General features: G+C 39.3%; 1 protein-coding gene across 2 annotated transcripts in view; it reads left to right on the plus strand.

Annotated features, from left to right (window-relative positions):
* Positions 1–23,433, plus strand: part of ROBO1 (roundabout guidance receptor 1) — an 829,371-nt gene that overhangs the window by 392,467 nt on the left and 413,471 nt on the right. For both annotated transcript variants that reach the window (XM_038766034.1, XM_038766033.1), the window contains exon 3: positions 7,239–7,322. In XM_038766034.1, coding sequence (XP_038621962.1) covers positions 7,239–7,322 — 84 coding nt within the window. The remainder of the gene's footprint in view (positions 1–7,238; positions 7,323–23,433) is intronic.

The following is a 23,433-nucleotide window of genomic DNA, read 5'->3' on the forward strand; positions in this document are numbered from 1 at the left end:
CATATCTCCCAGGGTCTTCAGAACAAATCATTTTTGATGATAGCAGTGAAAGAGGCTTGTTTCCTAGTTTTAATACATTTCATACCTGTAGCAAAAGACAGGCAAAAATTCTTGTTCATCAAATTTTGGGATATTGATTCCTGGAAGGACAACCACATGAATTATGTCTGATCTTGGCCCAAAACTCACAGTGCGTTGTTCCTGGGCTGCTTTTCAGAAATGAAGTTTTGGTCTGATGCAAGGAACTCAGAGTAAATTTTATGTTTCTTGTGAAAATCGTAGGGTTTTGGGCAACTTAACATTTACTCAAGACTCTGTGGACATGATATAATACTAATTCAGTGGATATTTCTCCAAATGTTCTGTCAGTCTCAAGATATCTACATAATGCCCCAGAAAATGCTGCCTGGTCTCAAATTGCCTAGATGAAATTATTTTGGATGATGCCCTGTTTCTTAGCTGTGTGTTTGACTCTTATGGTGGTTTTTCAGAAGAAAGTACTATATGAGCACTATAAGCATGATCATGGGTTCAAATCCCAGCTCCACCGCTTGTCAGCTGTGTGACTTTGGGCAAATCACTTAACTTCTCTGTGCCTCAGTTACCTCATCTGTAAAATGGGGATTAAGATTGTGAGCCCCACATGGGGCAACCTGATCACTTTGTATCCTCCCCGATGCTTAGAACAGGGCTTTGCACATAGTAAGCGCTTAACAAATACCAAAATCATTATTATTATTATGATACACCCCACCGAAGGTGATTGTTTTTTTCCATTTCTCAAGTCTTAATTTGAGTTCATATGAGTTTCCCAATTATTTCTCCAGCTCTTTATCTTTCCGCTATAATCAGGTCCTCATCTTCTGTCTCCATTTTAAGTGTATGTTTATAAAGCAGATTGACAGTTTCAAAAAAAAAAGCAAAATCATAAGTAATAAGGTCCTTAGATGTATTTAAATGTACAGTGAACAGTACCGTAGCAATGGTGATTGCATTGCTGGGTAGTCAAGGTTAAACTTTTACCTGATATTTTTTGTATGTAAACCTGGTTTTGTGCTTAATTTTGTACTTTCTGTCTAGGTTTCTAATTAAATGTGGTTGGGACTCCATTTAGAGTGTCTGCTTACTGCATTCCCCTTGATTAGTAGGCAAGAATCAATGTAAATTGATCCAATTTGTAGAACACAATTCTCATATTGATAGTAGTTTATATTCATTTGCTTTGCCCTAATCTTTTATTAATGGTCATCTTCAAAATGTCAATTAATGCTTTCGCTCACTCTGCAGACCTGGTTTCCAAAGAATTATACACATCAACAAAGAAATTAGACACAACTACTGAAACGCAGCTTAAATATACGAATGAGGCAATTAGTTCTTCTCCAGAGAAATTCCCTCAAGATATCAAAATTTTAGTCAGAAAATAACTTTAGGAAAAATGATTTATAAGGTAAACACTAATATACAATGTATCTACTAAAACACAGATACTTCAGTAAAGAATAAAGATGTAAAGTGCAAGTAAATTTAGATTTGATGTACTGCCCGAAGTTCCCAGTGGCACAAGAGTCCTTGAAACAGAAAATCTCTCTGTGGTTAGGAGCTGACTGAGTTCTGGACCCATTACTACCCATTACTGTGCTCCTGGAGGTGAATTCAGGAGATGTGAAAGAGAGTGGTTGTATATATGTTTGTACATATTTATTACTCTATTCTACTTGTACATATCTATTCTATTTATTTTATTTTGTTAGTATGTTTGGTTTTGTTCTCTGTCTCCCCCTTTTAGACTGTGAGCCCACTGTTGGGTAGGGACTGTATCTATATGTTGCCAACTTGTACTTCCCAAGCGCTTAGTACAGTGCTGTGCACACAGTAAGCGCTCAATAAGTATGATTGATTGATTGAGTGGTTCAGTCAAGTGGCACTGCCCTCCCACAGTCCTACCCCTCTTCCATTTCCCTACACCCCCATTCTAATCTTCCTAACCAGCTGCACTTTCAATCAAGCAATGAATCAGTGGTATTGATTGAGTACTTTGTGCAGATCATTGAACTAAATGCTTGGGAAAGTACCATACAATGGAGTTGGTAGTCACATTCCTTGTCCCCACAGAGTTTACAGTCTAAAGGAGGAATTTACATGACATCAATTCCATACCACCACCTAAGAACCCAGAGGTCGTGGATTCTAATCCCAGCTCTGCTACTTGTCAGCCGTGTGACTTTGGGCAAGTCACTGAACTTCTCTGTGCCTTAGTTACCTCATCTGTAAAATGGGGATTAAGACTGTGAGCCCCACGGGGGACAACGTGATTACCTTGTATGTACCCCAGGGCTTAGAACAGTGCTTGGCACTTAGTAAGCGCTTAACAAATGCCATTATTATTATTATATCTTCTTCTTGCACTGTGCACAAGGGAGGGAAATGTTGTATTTTTTGTTGTTGGGTTTTTTGTTGTTTGTGTGGCTTTTTTTTGGATGGAGGGTGGCGGGGCGGTGGGGGCATTAAGCATCTAGTACAGCCAGGAGCCTGTATTAAGTGCTGCAGTACATACAAGCTACTCAGTTTGGACACAGTTCATGTCTCACACAGGGCTCACAGTCTTAATTTTACAGGTGAGGTAACTGAGGCATGGTGAAGTGAAGTGACTGGACCAAGGTAATGCAGCAGACAAGTGGTGGAGCCAGCATTAGAACCCAGATCCTTCTGACTCTTGTTCTATCCCCTGGGCTATGGTACCTCTTTTCCCCTTCTATTCACCCTTCATCAAGCTGCTTCTGTCTGGATTTAATTAAGGGAGTCCATTCTCTTCTTGAACAGGGAGCAGAACTGAGATAATTAAACTTAATATTGTAACATGTTGAGGCAAACTTCTGAATTGCCGAATACATCCATCTCTCAGCTTTGTATAGTTCTGAGCAGCAGCAAACTTTTAGTGTGTTCTTTTCACTTACTTCCCGCTTGTAAATGTAAAGGAACATTTTCATAGGCAGCAAGGACCTAAAGCTAAATGAGCTGTTCTCACCTGCGACTAGATTCCCTCTCTGAAATAGTTTGGCTCCTTGAGACTAAAAATGAGCATTCACTACAGTGAATGCAATAAGTTATACATTGACTAAATGATTGACTTTCCTTCCTCATAAAGAATTTCCATTTAGCCGATGTTTTGCATGTTACATTTAGCCATCCTCACTGGCATGTCTGTGAAGGGCTTCCCCTTGGGATGTCTTAATTGGTGGAGGAATATTTGCAGAGGCTTGCCATGAGTTGGGAGGATGGAACGAAGGTGGGGAAGAGAATGTACCTGCTCCTCACTTCCAAGGCATGATGTTAAAATAGCATCTGTATTATTATCATTATTATTATGTACATTCTATTTGCCAAAGCCCTCTACTAAGTGCTGGAGTAGGTACAAGTTAATTAGATTGGACACCCTACCTGTCTTATGTGGGGCTCACAGCCTAAGTAGGGAAGAGAAGCAGTGTGGCTCAGTGGAAGGAGCCCAGGCTTCGGAGGCAGAGGTCATGTGTTCAAATCCCAGCTCCGCCAATTGTCAGCTGTGTGACTCTGGGCAAGTCACTTCACTTCTCTGTGCCTCAGTTCCCTCATCTGTAAAATGGGGATTAAGACTGTGAGCCCCCCGTGGGACAACCTGATCTCTTTGTAACTTCCCCAGCGCTTAGAACAGTGCATTGCACATAGTGAGCACTTAATAAATGCCATTATTAAAAAAATAAAGAGAATAGGGATTGAATCCCCATTTTACAGATGAAGAAACTGAGGCAGAGAAAATCAATCAATCATATTTATTAAGCACAAAGTTAAGTAACTTACCCAAGGTCACATAGCAGGCAAGTGGTAGGGCTAGGGCTAGGCCCCTAGATTAGATTAAATTAGATTAGAACAGATTAAATGAGATTAGAACAGTGCCTGGCCCATTGTAAATTCTTAACAAATACCATTTTTTAAAAAAAGCAGGAACCCAGGTCCCTCTCAGGCCTATGCTCTTTTTCACACAGTTTTCCAGGTAGCTCTCAAAGGGTTTTTTTTTTAAGAAGGAAGGCCTGGGTTAGGAGGTGAGTGGACTGACCTTTGCTTTCTGCCAGCAATGTTGCCACTGACTCGCAACAGTCAATTTAACAGCTACAAGTATGCTCTCCTCTGACACCTTCTTAATGCCTGAAACCCGAAAGCATTAAAAGGGAGCAGAGCAGACAGGACTACCGACTACATCCTCCTGGTCAGAGAATCAAGGGAATTTACTGTCCATCCAGCTCCCCAGGACCTCTAACAGATCCAACATTATGCGTGCATTTGTGTGTATATATATATATATATATATATACACGCACATACATATAGTAAATAGTAAACAAAACAGGGTAGGCATTCATCTCCATGATAATAATAATTGTCACATTTGTAAGTGCTTACTATGTGCCAGACATTGACCTAAGTGCTGGGGTAGATAATAATAATAATAATGGCATTTATTAAATGCTCACAGTCTTAATCCCCATTTTACAGATGAGGGAACTGAGGCAAGGAGAATAATAATAGTGATGGCATTTATTAAGCGCTTACTATGTGCAAAGCACTGTTCTAAGTGCTGGAGAGGTTACAAAGTGATCAGGTTGTCACACGTGGGGCTCACAGTCTTAATCCCCATTTTACAGATGAGGTAACTGAGGCACAGAGAAGTTAAGTGACTTGCCCAAAGTCACACAGCTGACAAGTGGCGGAGCCGGGATTTGAACCCATGACCTCTGACTCCAGAGCCCGTGCTCTTTCCACTGAGCCACGCTGCTTCTAGATACAAGATAATCAGGTCAGCCATAGTCCCTGTCTCACACAGGGCTCACAGTCTTAATCCCCATTTTACAGATGAGGAATCTGAGGCACTGAGACATGAAGAGACTTACCTAAGGTCACAACAAGGTCACAAGGGAGAATACCGTTGATTTAGTGTACATAGTCCCTGACCTAGAAAAATTAGATGAAAATTTCTTCCTGACAAAGGCACTGAAGTGAAGCTCTTTAAGTTATATTAGCGTCCCATCACATTTTAGCCTCCCTGTTTCTCTTCAGTCCTCTGTGGAAGTTACATTTTTCTCATCCCAAACAGAAAGTGTAAGAGAAAAGTGATTAATACAAAGAGGTGATTCAGGGAGAAGAAAAAATGTCACATCAACTTATTTTTGCAAGTTGTGTATGAAGGGGCCTATTGAACGCCTGTCAACAATGACAGTGACATTCTGGATGGCATTTTTTATCAAGGGCCTGATTATTTACATCAACATAAACTGTAGCAAGTGTGGCTTAGAGTGACTCAAAGTTGTGTTTCTGTGCATTCTATGTGTTGCTGAGAAATGGTTATCCACTAGAGATGGAAACTCACTTGACTGAGATGAAGTGATGTATAGGAACTTCAAAAAAGAAATCATGAATCCCAAGTAAACCCTTTCCTGCATTCAAATGAGCATCTGTTATTTGTCTTTTAAAATCAAGCTTGATAATCTGGCTTCAGATGAGTCATCTGCATGAGCAGGAATGCTTTACTTGGGGAATATGCAGAGAAAGCATTGCCTGTAAATTCAGAGAAATAGCCCACTTCATTCGCTTATTGATGCAATTTCAAATGCTGACCTAATCCACCCATGCATATGGATAAATTAACAATCTGGAGGGGCTGGATTGGGCAATCCCTCTGTACTGTCACTTTCAGAGTAGATTTTAAGGATACGGATATCAGCCATACTCAGACAACAAAGATGAACGGAAAATGACCACATTTCCCTACTGTGTCTGCCCAAAACACAGGACCAAATTTCTTCTCTTTGTTTGATTTTGCCCATCATCAAATTAATTATATGACATTCTGGGGCAGGGGGCTGGATCCAGAGCCACTATCCCGGTCCACAATGTGGATTTATGGGAAGGATTGTATTTTCTTTGAGATTTCATGATCTTATTACTTAGAAGGCTCTTGCTCTGTAGTTAGAGGTTTCTAAGTATACTTAACGAACAGAGGGGTGTAGTCCTTTTTATTTTCGGATTCAAAATTAATTGCCCTTATGGTGCTCCCACAGCATCATTACCTAGTTGTAGTCTGTGCTGTTCAGGAGTATCAAAGTTTTGTTTTTTAGGTTTTGTTTTTTTTCCAAGAGGGATCAGCTGTCATTTGGACTGTTTAAACTAAGTAAAAAGCAAAAGAATGCTGCAGCTTTTTGAGAGTGTATTTTAAATATGGTATTTTACCTATTGAGCTTCTTTCTATCTGTCTGTTACTAATTAAATGTGGAAATACAGAGTTATATGTTGCTATTTGTTTATAAAGGCATAGAGATGTATTTATGTGTACATACATAGGACCAATTCTATAGCTAATAATATTCGTGTCACTAATGAGCTGCAATTTATTACCTATACATTAAGGTTTGTTCCACAATTATTATCAGCCTGTTTACTGAAATTTTAGATTAGTCTTCTTCAACTTACAAGCTAATTTTCTCTGGAAAAAAGATGGAAGACATCTGGAATTTTGATTATCACTTAGCAATCTAGAAATTCAGGATTGCTCTGCCTTAGCTTTCAGTGCAATACATTTTGTCCATCTCTTAGGAGGATAAACTGTTGCCATCCCAACGTTATGATCCTGCTCCTTTACTTTCCCTCTCCTTAAGAAGGAATGGTACTTTTATTAACACTCCCCCAGATTTGCCATGACACTGTTTCACCCCACTCCCCACACTCTCCCCCCGCAGAGAAGTGGAGTCCCCTGAGTCCGTAATTGCTGGGAGATGAAGCGATGATGGGGAGTGATCACAGTCAATAGCTTTGATTAACAATACGGTAGAAAATTAGCAATGCTAGCATTCAACTCCCCTGCCTTCTCCTCCCCATATGCTCCCCACAGCTTGCGTGAGCTGCTTTGCACAGTGCAGTCAGAGCACTTCAGAAGCTTTGAAGTACCAGCAAAGGTGCAGTAAAGAAGAACATGAGGGAGCTAAAGAGAGCCAACTGAAAGGGAAATTAAGAATTGTATACTATGGCACTGAATATTTTCCAGAGGTTAATGCAGCGCAGACAGGGCAAGGGTGGAGAGTGTTGTGTGTTGTCTCTGTGTGTCTTTCTGTCATATGTGGATTTACTTGTGTCTGGACATGTTGTGATCGAATTGGCAACTACTGTTACTACTGTGACCCCATCAGCAGCTCTGGTGTTGTTTCCGACAGACTCTGACGACCTAGAGAGGGGGAATGACAACGGGACACCGCTTCCCACCTCTGATAACGATGACAATTCGCTGGGCTATACAGGTAGAGTGTCTCTTTCCAAAATCCTAATAACCTAATTACTCTTCCAACATTATCTTCTTCTTCAGCCATCCACCACCTGTGCAAAACCCTTTAACCATCGTAGCTACCAGTCATGAATAGTAGCAGGCTTTTTTTATCCACCTCATTTCGTAGAATTCATGCTTTAGCTGGAAATAAGGTTGTTGATCTAAGCTCTTTAGAAATGCACATGACAACTATTCACATTTTTTTTCAGCCTAGAAAAAATGTCTAAGCCTTTATGCTGCTAGTACAATGACGTGGATTAAGCGGCTTCAGCAATTGCAGCAAAAGTTTTTTCAGAGTAATTTCTCAGTATCCGATGTTTTGACAGTTACAGTGTCAACTGTTTTGCTGTTGCTCTTGTTTTTATATGAACAAGATATTTTCTGTGTGGAAACCACACCATACTTAGAAAGGAACACTCATAATAGTATTGGTCTTTGTAAAATGATGTAGTCTTTAAGTAAAAACATGACCACAGGGTCCCTATTTACTTGCTTACTGTACTTGACTTTATTTTTACTCAAATATGTAGCATTATTTACACATGTATGTTGTGAAGCTCATGAATTAGTCAGTGGATTATAATTATTTTGTCAACTGATTATCTCAAAAACAATCCAGAAGTGATATATAGACTTTTGAGCTTTTTTTTGTTGGGCTTTGAGAAAAGCTAAAGAAAATTAAAAGCAGTGTTTGATTTTAAGAAATACTTGTCAGGTGATTTAGAGAGGGGAAAAAATGCAGTATTTCAGTTGGTCACTTTAAAGTCTGACTCATAATAATAATAATAATGGCATTTATTAAGCACTTACTATGTGCAAAGCACTGTTCTAAGTGCTGGGGAGGTTACCAGGTGATAGTAATGTTTTGGTCTGTTACCAGTAATGACAAGTACTTTAATTTGCGAAAATACTTTTTTGCCCTTGACATTTCTGCCTATTAATATAATTGGCCTCCGTAGTTTAGGAATAAAATCATTACTGAAAAATACTGATATTGCTACTATTCCTATAACCGGATATATAATGATAAACAGTAGTAGATCTCTGGGGAATAAAAGGCTAATTTATTGGAATAGACATATTCTTATTCCCCTCACAAAAACCCTTGTCCAAAACTCACCTTTGCCCATCTTTTTCACTTGAGCATTTCAGTTCTTGTTGAATGTTCTTGAAAATGGCTTCTTATTTAGACTTATTTAGGAAACCATACAAGCTTTTCTTTTGTAGTGGCAAAAACCGTCACCTTTTCTCATGCTTTCATCCCTTTCATACTGATATGCACAGACACCAAGAGTCAGGGCTTAGAAATTCTTTAATATGCTGGAAAGCTCAGTACCCTGTTACGTTTAAGTGATGACCAAACATTGTTGTATGTGCATCTGAGTCATTATTGGTGCCTACAGACATCCCCAACTTATCAGAATTTCCATTGCTGTTGACATACACTACTTTGTGCTAAATAAATAGATAATGTGCTAAATGATGGTAGAATTTAGTCACACAGGATGTTCACTCTTCCTCCCTGAGAAGTTGGCTTCCAAATTATTGGTAGAAAAAGTATATCATGTAGGATTGTGGAATGAAAACATCCCAGATAATATTTTTTCAGTGCCCCAAATTTGCATTTTTGATTTATTTATGGTCGTTCATCATTTTTCCCCAGAAAATTTGTTTCAGCATTTGGTTGAAAGAAAGAATCAATTAGTTGTCGATTTTGCTTGTAGTACAAATTGAAGATGAGAATAAGCCATTCTGAACGGTGAAGCTGTGGATTACCCTCTGTATCCCACAGAGTCACCCACTTCACACAATGAGACTTTACATGACTTCTTGTTCTTGGGGCCAGTAGTAATCGTTGAGGAGTCCTTAAGCATACGATGTTCATTTAATTGAAATTTCCACCTTTCCCATTACCTAGCCATTCAGAGTCTGACTATTTTCATTTTGAAAGATCCATGCTCTTAGTGTACCTCCCCTCTCTTCTTCATCCTGCATTTTTGTCATTGCTACTTATTGAAAGGCCATCATAGCTGGGCAGAAAAGTGAAACAGAATGGAAAACAAATGAGTTGATTTGCCAGTTGTCAGAAGCTCTGATATGAAAGAGAGTTGTGGGAGGGGGCTGTTAGCTTGAGTTTATTGACTATAATGCCTGACTTTTTGGTGGAATTTCACTTAACCTCTCCTCATCTCCCTCTAGTTCAGGCTGCATATTTTGGAGGGCAGCTTACTGAGCGAAGGATTCTTAGAATAATAAAGTAAAAATGCATGCTTATCTTCAGAGCTGCCTTAAAGCCTATTTAAAATGGGATTCCTTGTATATTGCACCAAGAGAGTCTTTGGTGCTCAAACTTTAATAATACAATGACCTAGAGCATGTTTACTGCAACAGGCAGTTGCACCCCTCAAATGACTTATCCACAGGTCGATGCTACTTGAAATCTGAATAAAAAAGAATTATAGAGACTACACTGAAGGTTTCTTATTGACAATACATTAGCTCATAATGAGCTCTAAGTATTGTATATTTTAATTTACTCTACATACATTATTTCTCTTCAAAAGCAGACACTCATTTTCCTTAGTGTGTCTGTGTTTTCTTGTTTTGTCTGAATTAAATAGCACTTCATATGTTCCAAAAGAGAAAAGAAAAAAAGAACTTGCCAAAGAAGATGCTTTATTACCAAAGAACAAATGGCATTCCTTCGTGGGGCAGTCTAAACAGCTCCCAAAGGAGCCAGATGAATTTCACCAGTTTGCCAGAAATGAAATTCTTATCTACTAGGTCGATTTTCCATTTGAACATTGAAAGGGCATAATTCTCACTGCAAGCAAGTTACTCCTTGGCACATCTGCTCTTGAATACAAACCAGTTGGGACCATCACTATCAGATCGATTTGTCCAGTCACTTTGTGGATTTAGTATCAAAAACACTGAATTTTCATTAATGAGAAGTAAGCTAGGCAGATTGACTAGTTTAGACAAATTGAATATGCTAGTTTCTTTGGCACTAAAAGCACAGTTCATAATGCGGGCACATAGGGTTATGGATTTTGTTTTCTGTTGTTTAGTATTAGAGCAGGAAACTGTGTATTGAATCACCTTCACCCCCGTGTCTAGAAATACTGTATATCTACACAGCATTAAAAAGTGTCAGTGAATTTCTCATCTGATCAATGACTGCAAAGCTGTTTCTAAACTGGAGTTACTCTTTGTTACTGAAGTGTGCTTCGGCATCATAAGAAAACAAGTAACATGCTCCCTGTTTAACCAACTATGCCATAAATATTGGTGACTATTTAACAGTTCACAATATGCAGCTTGTGTTGCAAAAACTAGTATGATGGCATTTCAAATCAGTACTATATAGATCAGAAACCTATTTTGGATAGCCTCAGTCTGGATTGGTCAATGGGCTCCTTTAAAAAGGAACTTTTTAAAGAAGCATTATTTATAGATTTGCTATAGTTCGAGATATGAAATAAATATCTCAAATATCTCAAAAAAAAAAAATAAACTCAAAGGACTTGCAGCCTAACTCAGGTGTATGTAATATCGGTTAAATCAGCAAAGTGGAACTTTAATCCATTTGTAGATATAAAGTTTTTACCCAAGAAATGTGTTAAGAGGAGAAGAGAGGTCACTTGGCATGTGAAAATATCAGATGGTTTCCCATGTGGAATTTTTAAGGTAGATTTGATTAAGGATTTGATCTCTCTTAAGAGATTCAAATAATTGAGAGTAAATGTTCTACTCCCTTTTCTCAGTGCCCACCTACCTCCAGCTCAGTATCTTGTAAACTAGTTTTCAGCGCACTTAAAATCATTTGGTTGGGCAAAGGCAGATAACTCTATTTTTCTCTTTCACTCTAGCATCGGAGAGTTCCACCGTTGTTGACAATGTCGTAATTTTCCAACTCCCTCAGAATTCTCCTGAGTCCCTGCTTTGCTCAGAGCACTGACCTGTTCCCCCAAAATTAGAAATTAAGAATAAAACATGATCCCTTCTCTAAAGCAGCTAAAAATTGTGGGGGGAGGGGAAGGGAGAACAAACACAAACCTAAAATTAGCTAAGTAGTACAGGTGTCGGGGCTTAACATTTTGTAGAAGAAATAATTAAAAAATCGACATGAGATTTTTATACAAATGCATCTACTTACAGAGAGATGGGTAGCTGGAGTATTTGGTGTAACGGGGGTAGAGGGAAATTAATCTCGGAAGGCTTCCTCTAGGGGTGGGGTTTAGAGGAGATTTGATGTGGGGACTGGGGAAGCAGTGGGGTAAGGGAAGTAACTCCAAGATATGAAATTAGAGCTCTGACAATTTCCAAAATTCCCTCTTTTGAGTATTTGGGACAAATTAAAACTCTTTACCATGGATTTCAGGACTCTCCAGAAACTGGTTTCTCCTTCTTCCCAATCCATCACTTAATCAATGGTATTTATTTTAGCATTTACCGATTGCGGAGCCCACAATCCACTGAGACTTCAGGACCAAGTACCTTAGCCGAGGAACTGATTATAGTGCTGGTGGCTGTTTGGTGCCACGCATGGTCTTTTCTGTTTCTTTTTTTTAATGGTATTAAAAGTGCTTGCTTTGTTCCAGGCACTGTTGTAAGCACTGGGATAGATACAAGGCAGTTGAACTGGACACAGTCCATGTCTCACATGGGGATCACAGTATTAATCCCCATTTTTACAGAGGAGGTAACTGAAACTCAGAGAAGTTATGTGACTTCCCCAATGTCACACAGCAGACAAGTGGTGGAGCCAGGGTTAGAGCCTAGATCCTCTGGTTCCCAAACTCATGCTCTATCCACTAGGCCATAGCCCTGTTGCTACTGGGGCAGGACATGTAGCAAGCAGGTAGACAGGTAGTGACGCAGCACACTGAAGAATGCTTTTGGGATCTTGGACCATGTTAGTCAGCCACAGTGAGGACCAGAGCTAGTATCCAGGTCTCCTGGTTCCTAGAGATGTACTTTTCCCACTGAGCGTGGCTCAGTGGAAGGAGCACAGGCTTGGGAGTCAGAGGTTGTGGGTTCTAATCCCACTCCACCACTTGTCTGCTGTGTGACCTCGGGCAAGTCACTTAACTTCTCTGGGCTTCAGTTACCTCATCTGTAAAATGGGGATTAAGACTGTGAGCCCCACGTGGGACAACCTGATCACCTTGTATTCCCCCCCACCCAGTGCTTAGAACAGTGCTTTGCACATAGCACTTAACAAATACCAACATTATTATGATGATGATCACAAAAAGAGGAAAGAACCTCTCTTCTGCAAGCCAGAGAACATCTACTGTATTAAATAGGAATGCTTTGAAGTTGATGGGGTGGGGGTGGGGAGGAGAAGGGGGAATGATCATTAGCATTTTCCTGCCCTGCAAATAGCCCCCTAATGCTCCTGAATTGCATTTTATGCCATGTAAGATGTAGAGAATGCTCAATTTACTATCTGTGTTCCTTAGGAAAGACAATCAGACAGACTTTCTGTTTAACATGGGTTTGTAAATGTAATATAGTATTTAGAACATGAGTTCACTACAACAGTTATTCTACTCCAAATACCTGTTTGTGGTGAATGACTGTACAACCTCTTATATGTCCAGAATGTAGATTTCTAAAATAGACACCAGGGCCTCAGTCCTGGACCTCCACACTGACATTTTCTGAGCACTAATGAGTCTTTTAATCTTTCTATTTCTTCTTTTAATCGTTCCTTTTCTGCTTCTGATCTTTTGTTTTCTTGGTGTTTGCAACTGCAGGAATGTGCTTTCTTTTTCATTGGGTACACATTTGGGGGGAAAAAAGGCAGAATCTATGTAAATGAACCCATTTATGAACCCAGTTATGCATAGTAAGGAGAGAGTGATGTTTGAGACCCAAACTGGAAATAAAGTCTGTCAGTGTAAAATAAAGAGCTGAAAAGAGGTATATTTGCACAAAATGGAAATAAATCCTTATATTGTAAGGAATTGTGCGGAATGAGCTCTTATATTGAAAATAGTAAGAAGGAAAGGATTTATTTAAAGGGGAATTTTTGACTAGTCAACTAGTCGATTAAATAGGAAATATTGCTGCACTACAGCACATATCTATTACCAGTGTTTAGTCAAGTGTTGAATAGAATTGTAGGAATCCTAAATTAACATAAAAAGAGCTTGGTTCTGTCAACTTCACTATTATTGAATTTGTTTCATTTTATGGAAAAAAAAAATCAGTTCCTGCCTTTTTAACTGTACTTTCAAAATAGATTCCAATAGATGCAAAATTGCAAGGTTAGAACTACCCAGACATGAACTATCAACCTTGAGGTTTAAATGTTTTTTTTCCTCCTCTTTGAACGTTTTACTGACCTTTTATACGAATAAAGTGTGTCGCAGGAAAAGGGAAGGTGGAGTATAAGAAGCAGCCCAATTCATTCATTCAATCGTATTTATTGAGTGCTTACTGTGTGCAGAGCACTGTACTAAGCGCTTGGGAAGTACAAGTTGGCAACATATAGAGATGGTCCCTACCCAACAGCATGCTCACAGTCTAGAAGGCGGGCTCACAGTCTAGAGGATGCGAGAGATTAGAAGGAGAGTGTGTTTAGGACACTAGTTTGCATCTAGAGACAAAGCCCAAAGTTTGGACTGTTTCTTTTGTGCTTTTCCCAAAGCTACCTCACATTGCCAGCGCTTAGAACAGTGCTCTAGTACAGTGCTCGCACACAGTAAGCACTCAATAAATATGACTGAATAACTGAATGAACAAATGCTATCATTATTATTATTATTATTATTGCCTTATACCTTTGCAAAATGTCCTCAACAATTGAGGTTGCCTACATTTCTGTCCAACATACACAAATACTAACCTTGCATTCATCAAGTATTATCTGGGTGCCTTTTTCAGCTGAATGCTTACTAGATGATGGCAAGAGTAAATATACAACACAGACCTTACCTTCAGGGAGCTTATAAGCGAGAAAGCAAAAATTGTGTTACTTTCATATGGCTCTGTAGACCATCAGGGAGGTGGTGATGCTCAGTTAGTAATATTGATGATGATCCTCATCAGTCCCTGATGGATTCATTCTGGATCCCCTTCTGTTCTCCAACCTGCACTCCCTTGGAGAACTCATTCCATTCAATGGCTTCAACCACCACCTCTATGCAGATGATTCCCAAATCTGTGTCTGCAGCCCCGACTTCACTCCTTCTCTGCAGTGCCACATTTCCTCCTGTTTTCAGTGCATCTCTCCTTGGATGCCCCACTGGCACATATGTAATATGTCCAGAATAGACCTTCTCATCTTCCCATCCAAACCTGTCTCCCCACTGAATTTCCTATGACTGTTGATGACACCTCCATCCTCCCTGTCTCACAAACCCATAGTCTTTGCATTAGGTTCAACTTAGTTCTCTCATTCAACCCGCATATTCAATCTGTCACCAAATACTGACAGTTGTACCTTCACAATATTGCTAAAATTTGCCCTTTCCTCTCCATCAAAACTGCTACCACACTGATCATCATCATCATCAATCGTATTTATTGAGCGCTTACTATGTGCAGAGCACTGTACTAAGCGCTTATCCAAGTACTTATCATATCACACCTTGATTAATGCATCATCCTCCACACTGACCTCCCTGCTTCCCATCTATCCTCACTCCAATCCATATTTCAGCCTTATTCCTGGTTCATTTTCCTAAAAAACAGTTCAGAGCACATCTCCTTACTCCTCATAAACCTCCAGTGGTTGCTTATCTACCTCTGCATCAAAAAGCATCAAATTACCTTTGGCTTTAAGGCATTCAATTAGCTCTCCCCATCCTCCCATACCTCATTGATAGCTTACTACAACTCAGCTCATACACTTCCCTCCTCCTGCAGCACTAACCTACTCTCTAAACCGCGATCTAATCTGTCTCACTGCCAGTCCCTTGTCCATGTCTTTCCTCTGACCTAGAAATTCCTCCCCCTTCATATTTGGCAGACCACCACTCTCCACAACTTCAAAGCACTATTCAACTCACACCTACTCCAAGAGGCCTCCCCGGACTTTCATTTCTCTCATTCCCTCTCCCTTCTATTTTGCCAGTGCAGTTAGGTCTTTTGCCCTTAAGAACTTGATATTCACCCACCCCTGAACTCAACAGGACTTAATTCTTCTTGAATTCAGTCTTCTAATTCTTACAAAATAAAATGTACACCTTATTACTTTGGGCCAAGATCCCTGTTTCTCACAAGACAGCTGCTCTTCCCGATATTTAAATATTTTTTTGAGGCAACTTGAACAGTTTTTTAATGGTATTTGTTAAGCACTTACTATCTGCCAGGCACTGTACTGAGTGCTGGGGTAGATAAAAACTAATTAGGTGGGACACAGTCATTGTCCCACATGAGGCTCACAGTCTTAACCCCCATTTTACAGATGAGGTAACTGAGGCACAGAGAGGTTAAGTGACTTGCCTAAGGTCACACCAAAGAGAAGTGGTGGAGTCAGCATTAGAACCTAGGCCCGTGCCCTATTTACCAGACCATGCTGCTCTCTAACAGAAAAATATCTGTTAGAAATTAAGGGTTTAGTGAGCTGTCAAATCTTTGGACCCATAAATTAAGGTTGAAGCTGTTTAAAATTAAGCAGGATATTGGCAATTTTTCCAAGCACCTAAAATTTGCATGCCCACGGGTACACATTTTGTGATTTTGCATGTAGTTGGTATGTAAAGCTTAAATTATGAGTGTGTTATTTGTGGGAAGGTAGTCTTTCGATCATAGCAATTGTGGTTCATCAGCTGCAGCTTTGACATTTATTCATACTGACAAAATTAAATATTAAAACGTATTAAATGTGTGTGCACTTTCAGTAGACTGGAACCTTGGATAAGAATCTTTCCCATTTATTTTATCAATTTGTTCATACAAACTAACTCTTGGACAGCAGGGTGGTTTAAAGGGCTTTAGAAGGAAACAGATGGACAGCCTCTCTGATGCAGGACACACCCACCATTTACCAGAGGGCTAGTGGGATATCCACATGGTCATAAAAAATGACAGATGGAAAAGATCAGCCTGTTTATTTCTCCCAGTGCCAGTTGGCTATTCTGTAATATATTTTCTATTGTTTCACCTCATTTAATTTTAAATGTCCCAGAGGAGAGGACCTCCACCACTTGCTTGAGAAACTTTTTGACGTTGAAAATTGTTTCTTACTGAAAATATGGATTCTGGTTCCAACTCCACAGTGGTCGATTGCTCCACTGTTGCCTGGAAGTGATTTGATCCAGTTTTGGCTTGTGCATCCCGTATATACTGTTGCTTGAATCATCTTGAGCAAGTCACTTAACCACCCTGTGTCTGTTTCCCTATCTATGAAAAGGAGGTCATGATACCTGCCCCCATGTGCTTCATGCTGATGTTTAAAAGATGAATTAGGTAGTGGTTATGCAGTGTTTTGACTCCCTCAAAGAAAAGAGCCTTTATAAAGACAGGGTTTGAATCTCAGGAGATCCAAGATCTACTTTCTACCCTGTGGGATGGAGAAAAATAGGAAATATGCTTTTGACTAAGATGATGGAAATATCAATTGGATAACTTTTATTTAAGCAGGCTAAAAATTATTACTTGGGTTCATGAAAGATCCATACCCATAAGTCATTCGTGCAATTCAACCATATTTCCCCACATAAAATATAACTGTAAGATTCATAAACATTAGCCACCTTAGTAGTAGTAGCAATAGATTTTATTAAGCACTTGTGTTCAGAGCGCTGGGAAAGAATACACAGTTGGGAGGCCGTGGAAGGCACACTTTTTAAAAAATTCTTTTTTGTGGGGTTTTTATATTATTTGTGAAGGGCTTACTATAAATCAAACAACACTGTTCTCTAAAACACTGGGGTAGATACAAATGAATCAGGTTTGACACAGTTCCTGTCCCACGTGGGGCTCACTATCTAAGTAGGAGGGAGAACAGGTACTGAATCCCCATTTTACAGTTGAGGAAACTGAGGCACAGAGAAGTTGTGACTTGCCCAAGGATACATAACAGGAAAATGGTGGAACTAAAATTTGAACCCAGGACCTCTCACTCCCAGGCCTGTGCTCTTTCCACCAGCCCACGTTGCTTTCTGAAATGTACAGTTACATGCTAGGAAGAGTAAAGTTATTTCTTTTACAAGGCATAGAGCCGAGCATTTCAATCCCCTAGCCAAATGATTGCCTCCCCTAAAATCAATCAATTGTATTTATTGAGCGCTTACTGTGTGCAGAGCACTGTACTAAGCGCTTGGGAAGTACAAGTTGGCAACATATAGAGACAGTCCCTACCCAACAGTGGGTTCACAGTCTAGAAGTCTAAAAGCCTCTGGAGTTTTTGGTCTTAGCTAGTTAGGGGAGACATGGACAAATCATAAAGCAGGTGATTTACACAGTTGTAGTCTATACCCAATATTGCTCAGAGGGCTCCCAGTTTCTTCCCTAGTTTGGAAAAAAAAATGGTTTTAACCTTGAAATGCAATTATGCAATTATGTGAATTTTTTTAAAGAGAATAATTGTGTCCCAAGAAAAATCCTAGAACAATGGAAAAAGCCTTTAGGGTATCATCCAAATGATTCATCTTGATTCATTTGGGGAAGGGACGGGAGGATGCGGAGAGACTATTTAATAATTTGAAAGATTTCACTCTTTCAAGGAAGGAGTTGCCCAATACAGAATATCAGTCTGGAATACTTTGCTGTTTTTGGTGACCTGATATTTTTCTTTGTGACATTAGATCGTGAATGTCTCTTCATTATATGGTAGTGGTTCTTTCTTGACAACACGTAGGAGGATTCTGAGATGTGTTTGAGATTTTCTTTAAAACGGTTTAGGTGTTACCGAGTTTCAGACTTCCTTCCATAATGTAGAAAATTTCTTAAAGGGACACAGGTTCATTTAAAACCATTCATTCTAATTTTTTTTTGCCATCCAATGCATAAAACAGATACTCCAACTGTTTTCATTTTACTATTCCACGAACACATGGGCCTTGGTTGCGAGGGGAAAAATAAATTATGGGTCTTGAGCTCATTATCTCTATATGATGGAATGTCAGTCAGTTGATTAGAAAGAGGTTTATATTCAAGTTAATTGTTTACACATGAGCTTGACAACAGAAAACAATTTTCATAGGAGACATTTATTTTCCCTTCACATTTTTAAAGTTCCCTTTAAAATGCTTAGGATAATTTAGTTGATGAAGGAAAAAAGATCACCAAGATATAGAGAATCTGTTTCCATGGAGTTGATGGCTATACAAAGAATTGCATGTCATGAGGATAGTCTACATCACTGTATATATGACATCTCAAGCTTTCAATGGGGTAAACATTAAATAGGGAAGAACTGTTTAGTCATTAAAGTGCAACCTTCTCCAAGGTAGAGAGCTTCATGTACGAGGATGAGAACAAGCCATGTTAGCAAGCACAAAAAACTCAAGGAGGTGAAATTATCTTCAAGATTTCTAGGGCATGCCCTTAATTTTATGAACGATATGGTTGGTACTCTGGAGGTTTTAATGTCCATTCAGGTCAGACATAACCTCAGTTTTTTGAGATCTGGTCTAGAAATAAACTAACTGAAGCCTGATTTATCCACTTCCTAAGTTCCATAAGAAAGGAATATGCAACTCCAACAAGATCTTAGAAACAAATCATGTGTATCTTTCCATAGAAAATATTTTGAGAGTTCATCCCCTAGTACTTTGTCCCATCAGTATTCTGTCAATTTTACCTTATCCTCATCAGAGCTAACCTGCATTTCTACCAAGTCGCTAAAATAGTTGGTCCTGTAGTACTAAGAACCTTTTATTAACAGTGCCTCTGGTTTCACACTTTCTGTCATTATAAAAGGTTCTATAAGCTCATAGCTCAATGAATCGAATACACTTGAGTAGTCAATTCATTGATGTAAATTCATCGTAAATACCATAAAATCAGTGAGATGAATTTGGTGTTTTTATTGACTAGGAGCTATTTTTCATCAATATGGTGAAATTGTATTTTTCTGGAAGAAGAATCATCAATAGAAATGAAAGGTCTTTGGAGCAATTAACTTTCATTAAAGTGCTGCTAATCTAATGAAACCCTGGGAACATGACATTAAAATAATAAAATGAACCGTATGATTAGATTCTAATAGAACTAGGTAGTTTTATGTTTCCCACAGGGACCTGATATATATTGTGTACAGTCTTTCTCCGATTTATTGCTACAAAATAACCCTTACTAGTAAATCAAGCATAGTACCTTTTGTTTCATGTTTTGGTTCTTTTTGAAATGTTAGAATAGAAAACACTATCTTTTTAGAGCCTTTTCCTATATGAAGTGCCTCAGGAGATGGTTATTTTGAAACCGAAGTATCTCAAAGTAATTATTTGAGTTTTCTATAATCACTGCTAAATTTTGATTATTTCTGTTTAAGATGTTGTTAAAGACATGGGTTTTGGGTTTTTTTGATGCTCAGTGGCTTCCTGTAAATTCTCTTATGTGAATCATACTTCAGGCTTTTGGCATCAACAGAAAGTCTAGGAATTACAGCCTAAGTCAGGGTTTAACTTGAAAAATATCACTTATGACCAATATACAGATAGATTATCTCATGAAAATGAATATCTCCCGCAATGCCAAGTAAGGTGCCAAGAACAGTAGGTGCTCAATTACTGTTAATTGACGATGGTAGTGATAATCGTATTCCCATATTGTCAGGCCATCATTCAAATAAGACCTGACTAGGGCACAAGGACTTGGACTCTTTGTGAGTGAACCCCTGATGGAAATCTACTAATTAAGATATGCTTTCCTTCTCACTGCAACATCCCTTTTCCTCTGTCTTTTACTTCAGAAACCTTTCCATTGGTTGAGTCTGTAATCAAAAAAATATATTACCAAAGGATATTTTGCAGAGGAAATTTCCTCTCGCAAATCTGCGTCATATACATCAACTTCTTGTACATATTTACTCTTGTATATATTTACTATTCTATTTATTTTATTTTTTTAATATGTTTTGTTGTCTGTCTCCCCCTTCTAGACTGTGAGCCCTCTGTTGGGTAGGGACCGTCTCTATATGTTGCCAACTTGTACTCCCCAAGCGCTTAGTACAGTGCTCTGCACACAGTAAGCGCTCAATAAATATGATTGAATGAATGAATGAACTTCCCCATGCCATTTCAATGCATGAGGAGAGCCCATAGGCAGACTTTAATAATGAATTGGACCATGTGCTACTGGTCCTCTCTCCTCTGTATCCCTGACATGAGCATGTCAGTCGGTCAGCCAGAAGCCAGGACCTGGTTGCTAGTCTCAGGTCTGTCACTTGTCTGCTCTGCGATGTTGTCACTTAATTTATCTGTTCCTCAGTCTCTTCACCTGTAAAATGGACATAAAATCCATCTTTCGTACACTGTGAGTCCCAAGTGGCACAGGGACTGTGCTGACCTGCTACTCTTACATCTACCCCAGCACGTAGGACAGTGCTTAACATACTGTAAAAGCTTAACAAATACCACGTTTATTTTTATTCTTATCATCATCATCTCTTCAGACTTTTTCAGTCCTTGTCCCTTTCCCTTCCCTCAAGAGGAGAAGGGCAGCCCAGGCCTCACACCCCACAGTACTGTATAAGACTAGAGTTCTGGGTAACCCACAGAGACCAGCTCACCAAGGAAGAAGTTGCAGCGGTGACCACGTAGCAGGGTAATAATTGTGGCATTTGTTATGCACTTACGATTGTGCCAGTCATTGTTCTAAGCACCGGTGTAGATACAAGGAATCAGGTTGGACGCAGTCACTAGCCCACATGGGGCACACAGTCTTAATCCCCATTTCACAGATGTTTTAACTGAGGCAAAGAGATGCTAAGTGACTTGCCCAAGTTCCCACAGCAGGCATGTGGCGAAGCGGGGATTAGAACCCATGTCTTCTGAATCCCAGGCCCACGTTCTTCCCACTAGACCACGCTGCTTCTCTCTGCTTCTCACTGCTTCTAGAGGATGTAGGTTTGGAGCTGATTGAGAGCAGTGAGTGGGGACATAGTGGGGTAAAACCAAGCTGACTCCGCACTGTTGATGGCAAGGAGGCAGACTATGGGTTTCCTACACACAAAGGGGCCCAGCTGGGTCTCCGGTGATATTTCCCTGCCGGACTCCTGCTGGCAATGGAGAGAGAATTGATTTACTAGCCATGATTGGACGTATTTCAGGGGCAGGGCTACTCAACGAATATTTTGATTTCTCTGCTGATATTCACTGCAGTGCGCAGTAGAGCATCTTGCTTATATTTAGAATGGACAGTGACGATATTCTCAAATATGAATAGGTCTAATACACCTGGTCCTTTGTCTGGTATCCAGTGAGGAATCTAACCAGTATTTCTGTTATTTTTCTGTCACCCCTGTAGGCTTTGTCTTTGCAAGTTTTTGAGCATTAGGTGAGACACCAAAATCAGAACTGTCCAGCAGTGGACTGTAGAATTTTTGAGGACGGGAGTTTAGTTGTATAATTTGGAAGGAAATGGAATTCTTCTTGAAAAAAAAAATGAACTTGAAAGGGATATAAATCATAACTAGTTTAAAATTCGTATAGGATCAAATACATTTCATTTCTCCTTGCCTGAAGCACACAGATCTGTTTGCACATAGTAAGCACTTAACAAATGCCATTATTATTATTATTATTCTAGGAACTGCAGATCATCAATAGGACCCTAACTAAATACTTCTAACCAGTGAAGCAAAAGCACCATATGCTAAACACCTTACAACTCGGTGCTAAATGTCATTAATTTTGATATCCACTGTCATGATTTTGGTAGCTCCCATACTTCACATAATTAGTATACAGTCATAAAAGGAATGCTTAATACTAGTGATTCATGTAAACTAAGAACCAAGATGTAGTTGGTGTATTAGTGATTACTTTCAGGAAAGAGTAACATCTTTTTGCTGTCCATGTTTATGACCACAGTTTATTTTATTTAGTCATTTTGATTCTGTGTTCATAATTGAAAGTGTGGTGTGTGAGTTTTCTCCTGTTGCTTTTGCTCTGGATACATGAAGTATGCCACTTTCCAGGCAGGGTCATTAGCTTTGTACCTGTGATCTCGCTTTGAAAAGAATAACATACACTTATTTATGTGTATTTTTATGAGATTTTTTAATGAGGAATTAGAAACAGAATCATAATTTTGTTGTGAAAAAGCATGGCAACTTGAGTTTATGAAAACTGGAGCCCATCTTTCAGAGTTGGAATCAGTTCCAATTTAAAAAATATGTGCTGGAAACTTTAAAAAATGATTTCTTGTCTGATCTAATCATGAGATGCATTAATGCCAAAGCAGTATTCAATACCAGTGCAAATAATTAGGTGTGTCAGAGCTCTAACTGGAATCCCGAGACATTAGTTTGATCAGTTTCTGAACTTTGTGACAAGTGAAATGACTTGGTTTACATGAGTCATGTTTTTAAAATTCATTTTAATGAATTGGCACATAATCCAGGGAGAATTGCAAACTTCAGTTAAAAACACACATGACTGACTTTATTTTCCAAATTTATTTACACTCATATGCATAATTTGTTCCATCATAGAAAAGCCTGATGAATATAACTTAGGGATTGACCAAGTTTTTTCTGCAGCGGAGTTAAACACAGTGAAACCCTTCAACAGTTGGTGTGCAAAGAGTCAGCCACTTTTTGCCCAACTCCACCTTGTGACAGATGACACCACAGGGAAGAAAAAAGAGGGGCTTGGGGAGGAAAAGTAAAAATGAATGAGGGCAAGACGACTGAGTTGGCAACAGGCATCAGGTCCCAGGTGTTGCCGGGGCCCAGATTCACCCCATTCTGAGTGGAGATTCCTCACCCAGATTCACCCAGGAAGGTAGTTTCTTAATTGGATTAAGAGGGAGCTGACTCTTTGTTTAGAAGTTGTTTTACCCTGATAATGAAGGAGGGATTGGTGGAATCACTCAATCAATCATGTTTATTTACTGAGTGCCTACTTTGTGCAGAGCACTGGACTAAGCTCTTGGGAAAGTACAGTATCACAATTTGA

Source organism: Tachyglossus aculeatus, chromosome 24 (genome assembly GCF_015852505.1).
Source record: "Tachyglossus aculeatus isolate mTacAcu1 chromosome 24, mTacAcu1.pri, whole genome shotgun sequence".
Lineage (NCBI taxonomy): Eukaryota > Metazoa > Chordata > Mammalia > Monotremata > Tachyglossidae > Tachyglossus > Tachyglossus aculeatus.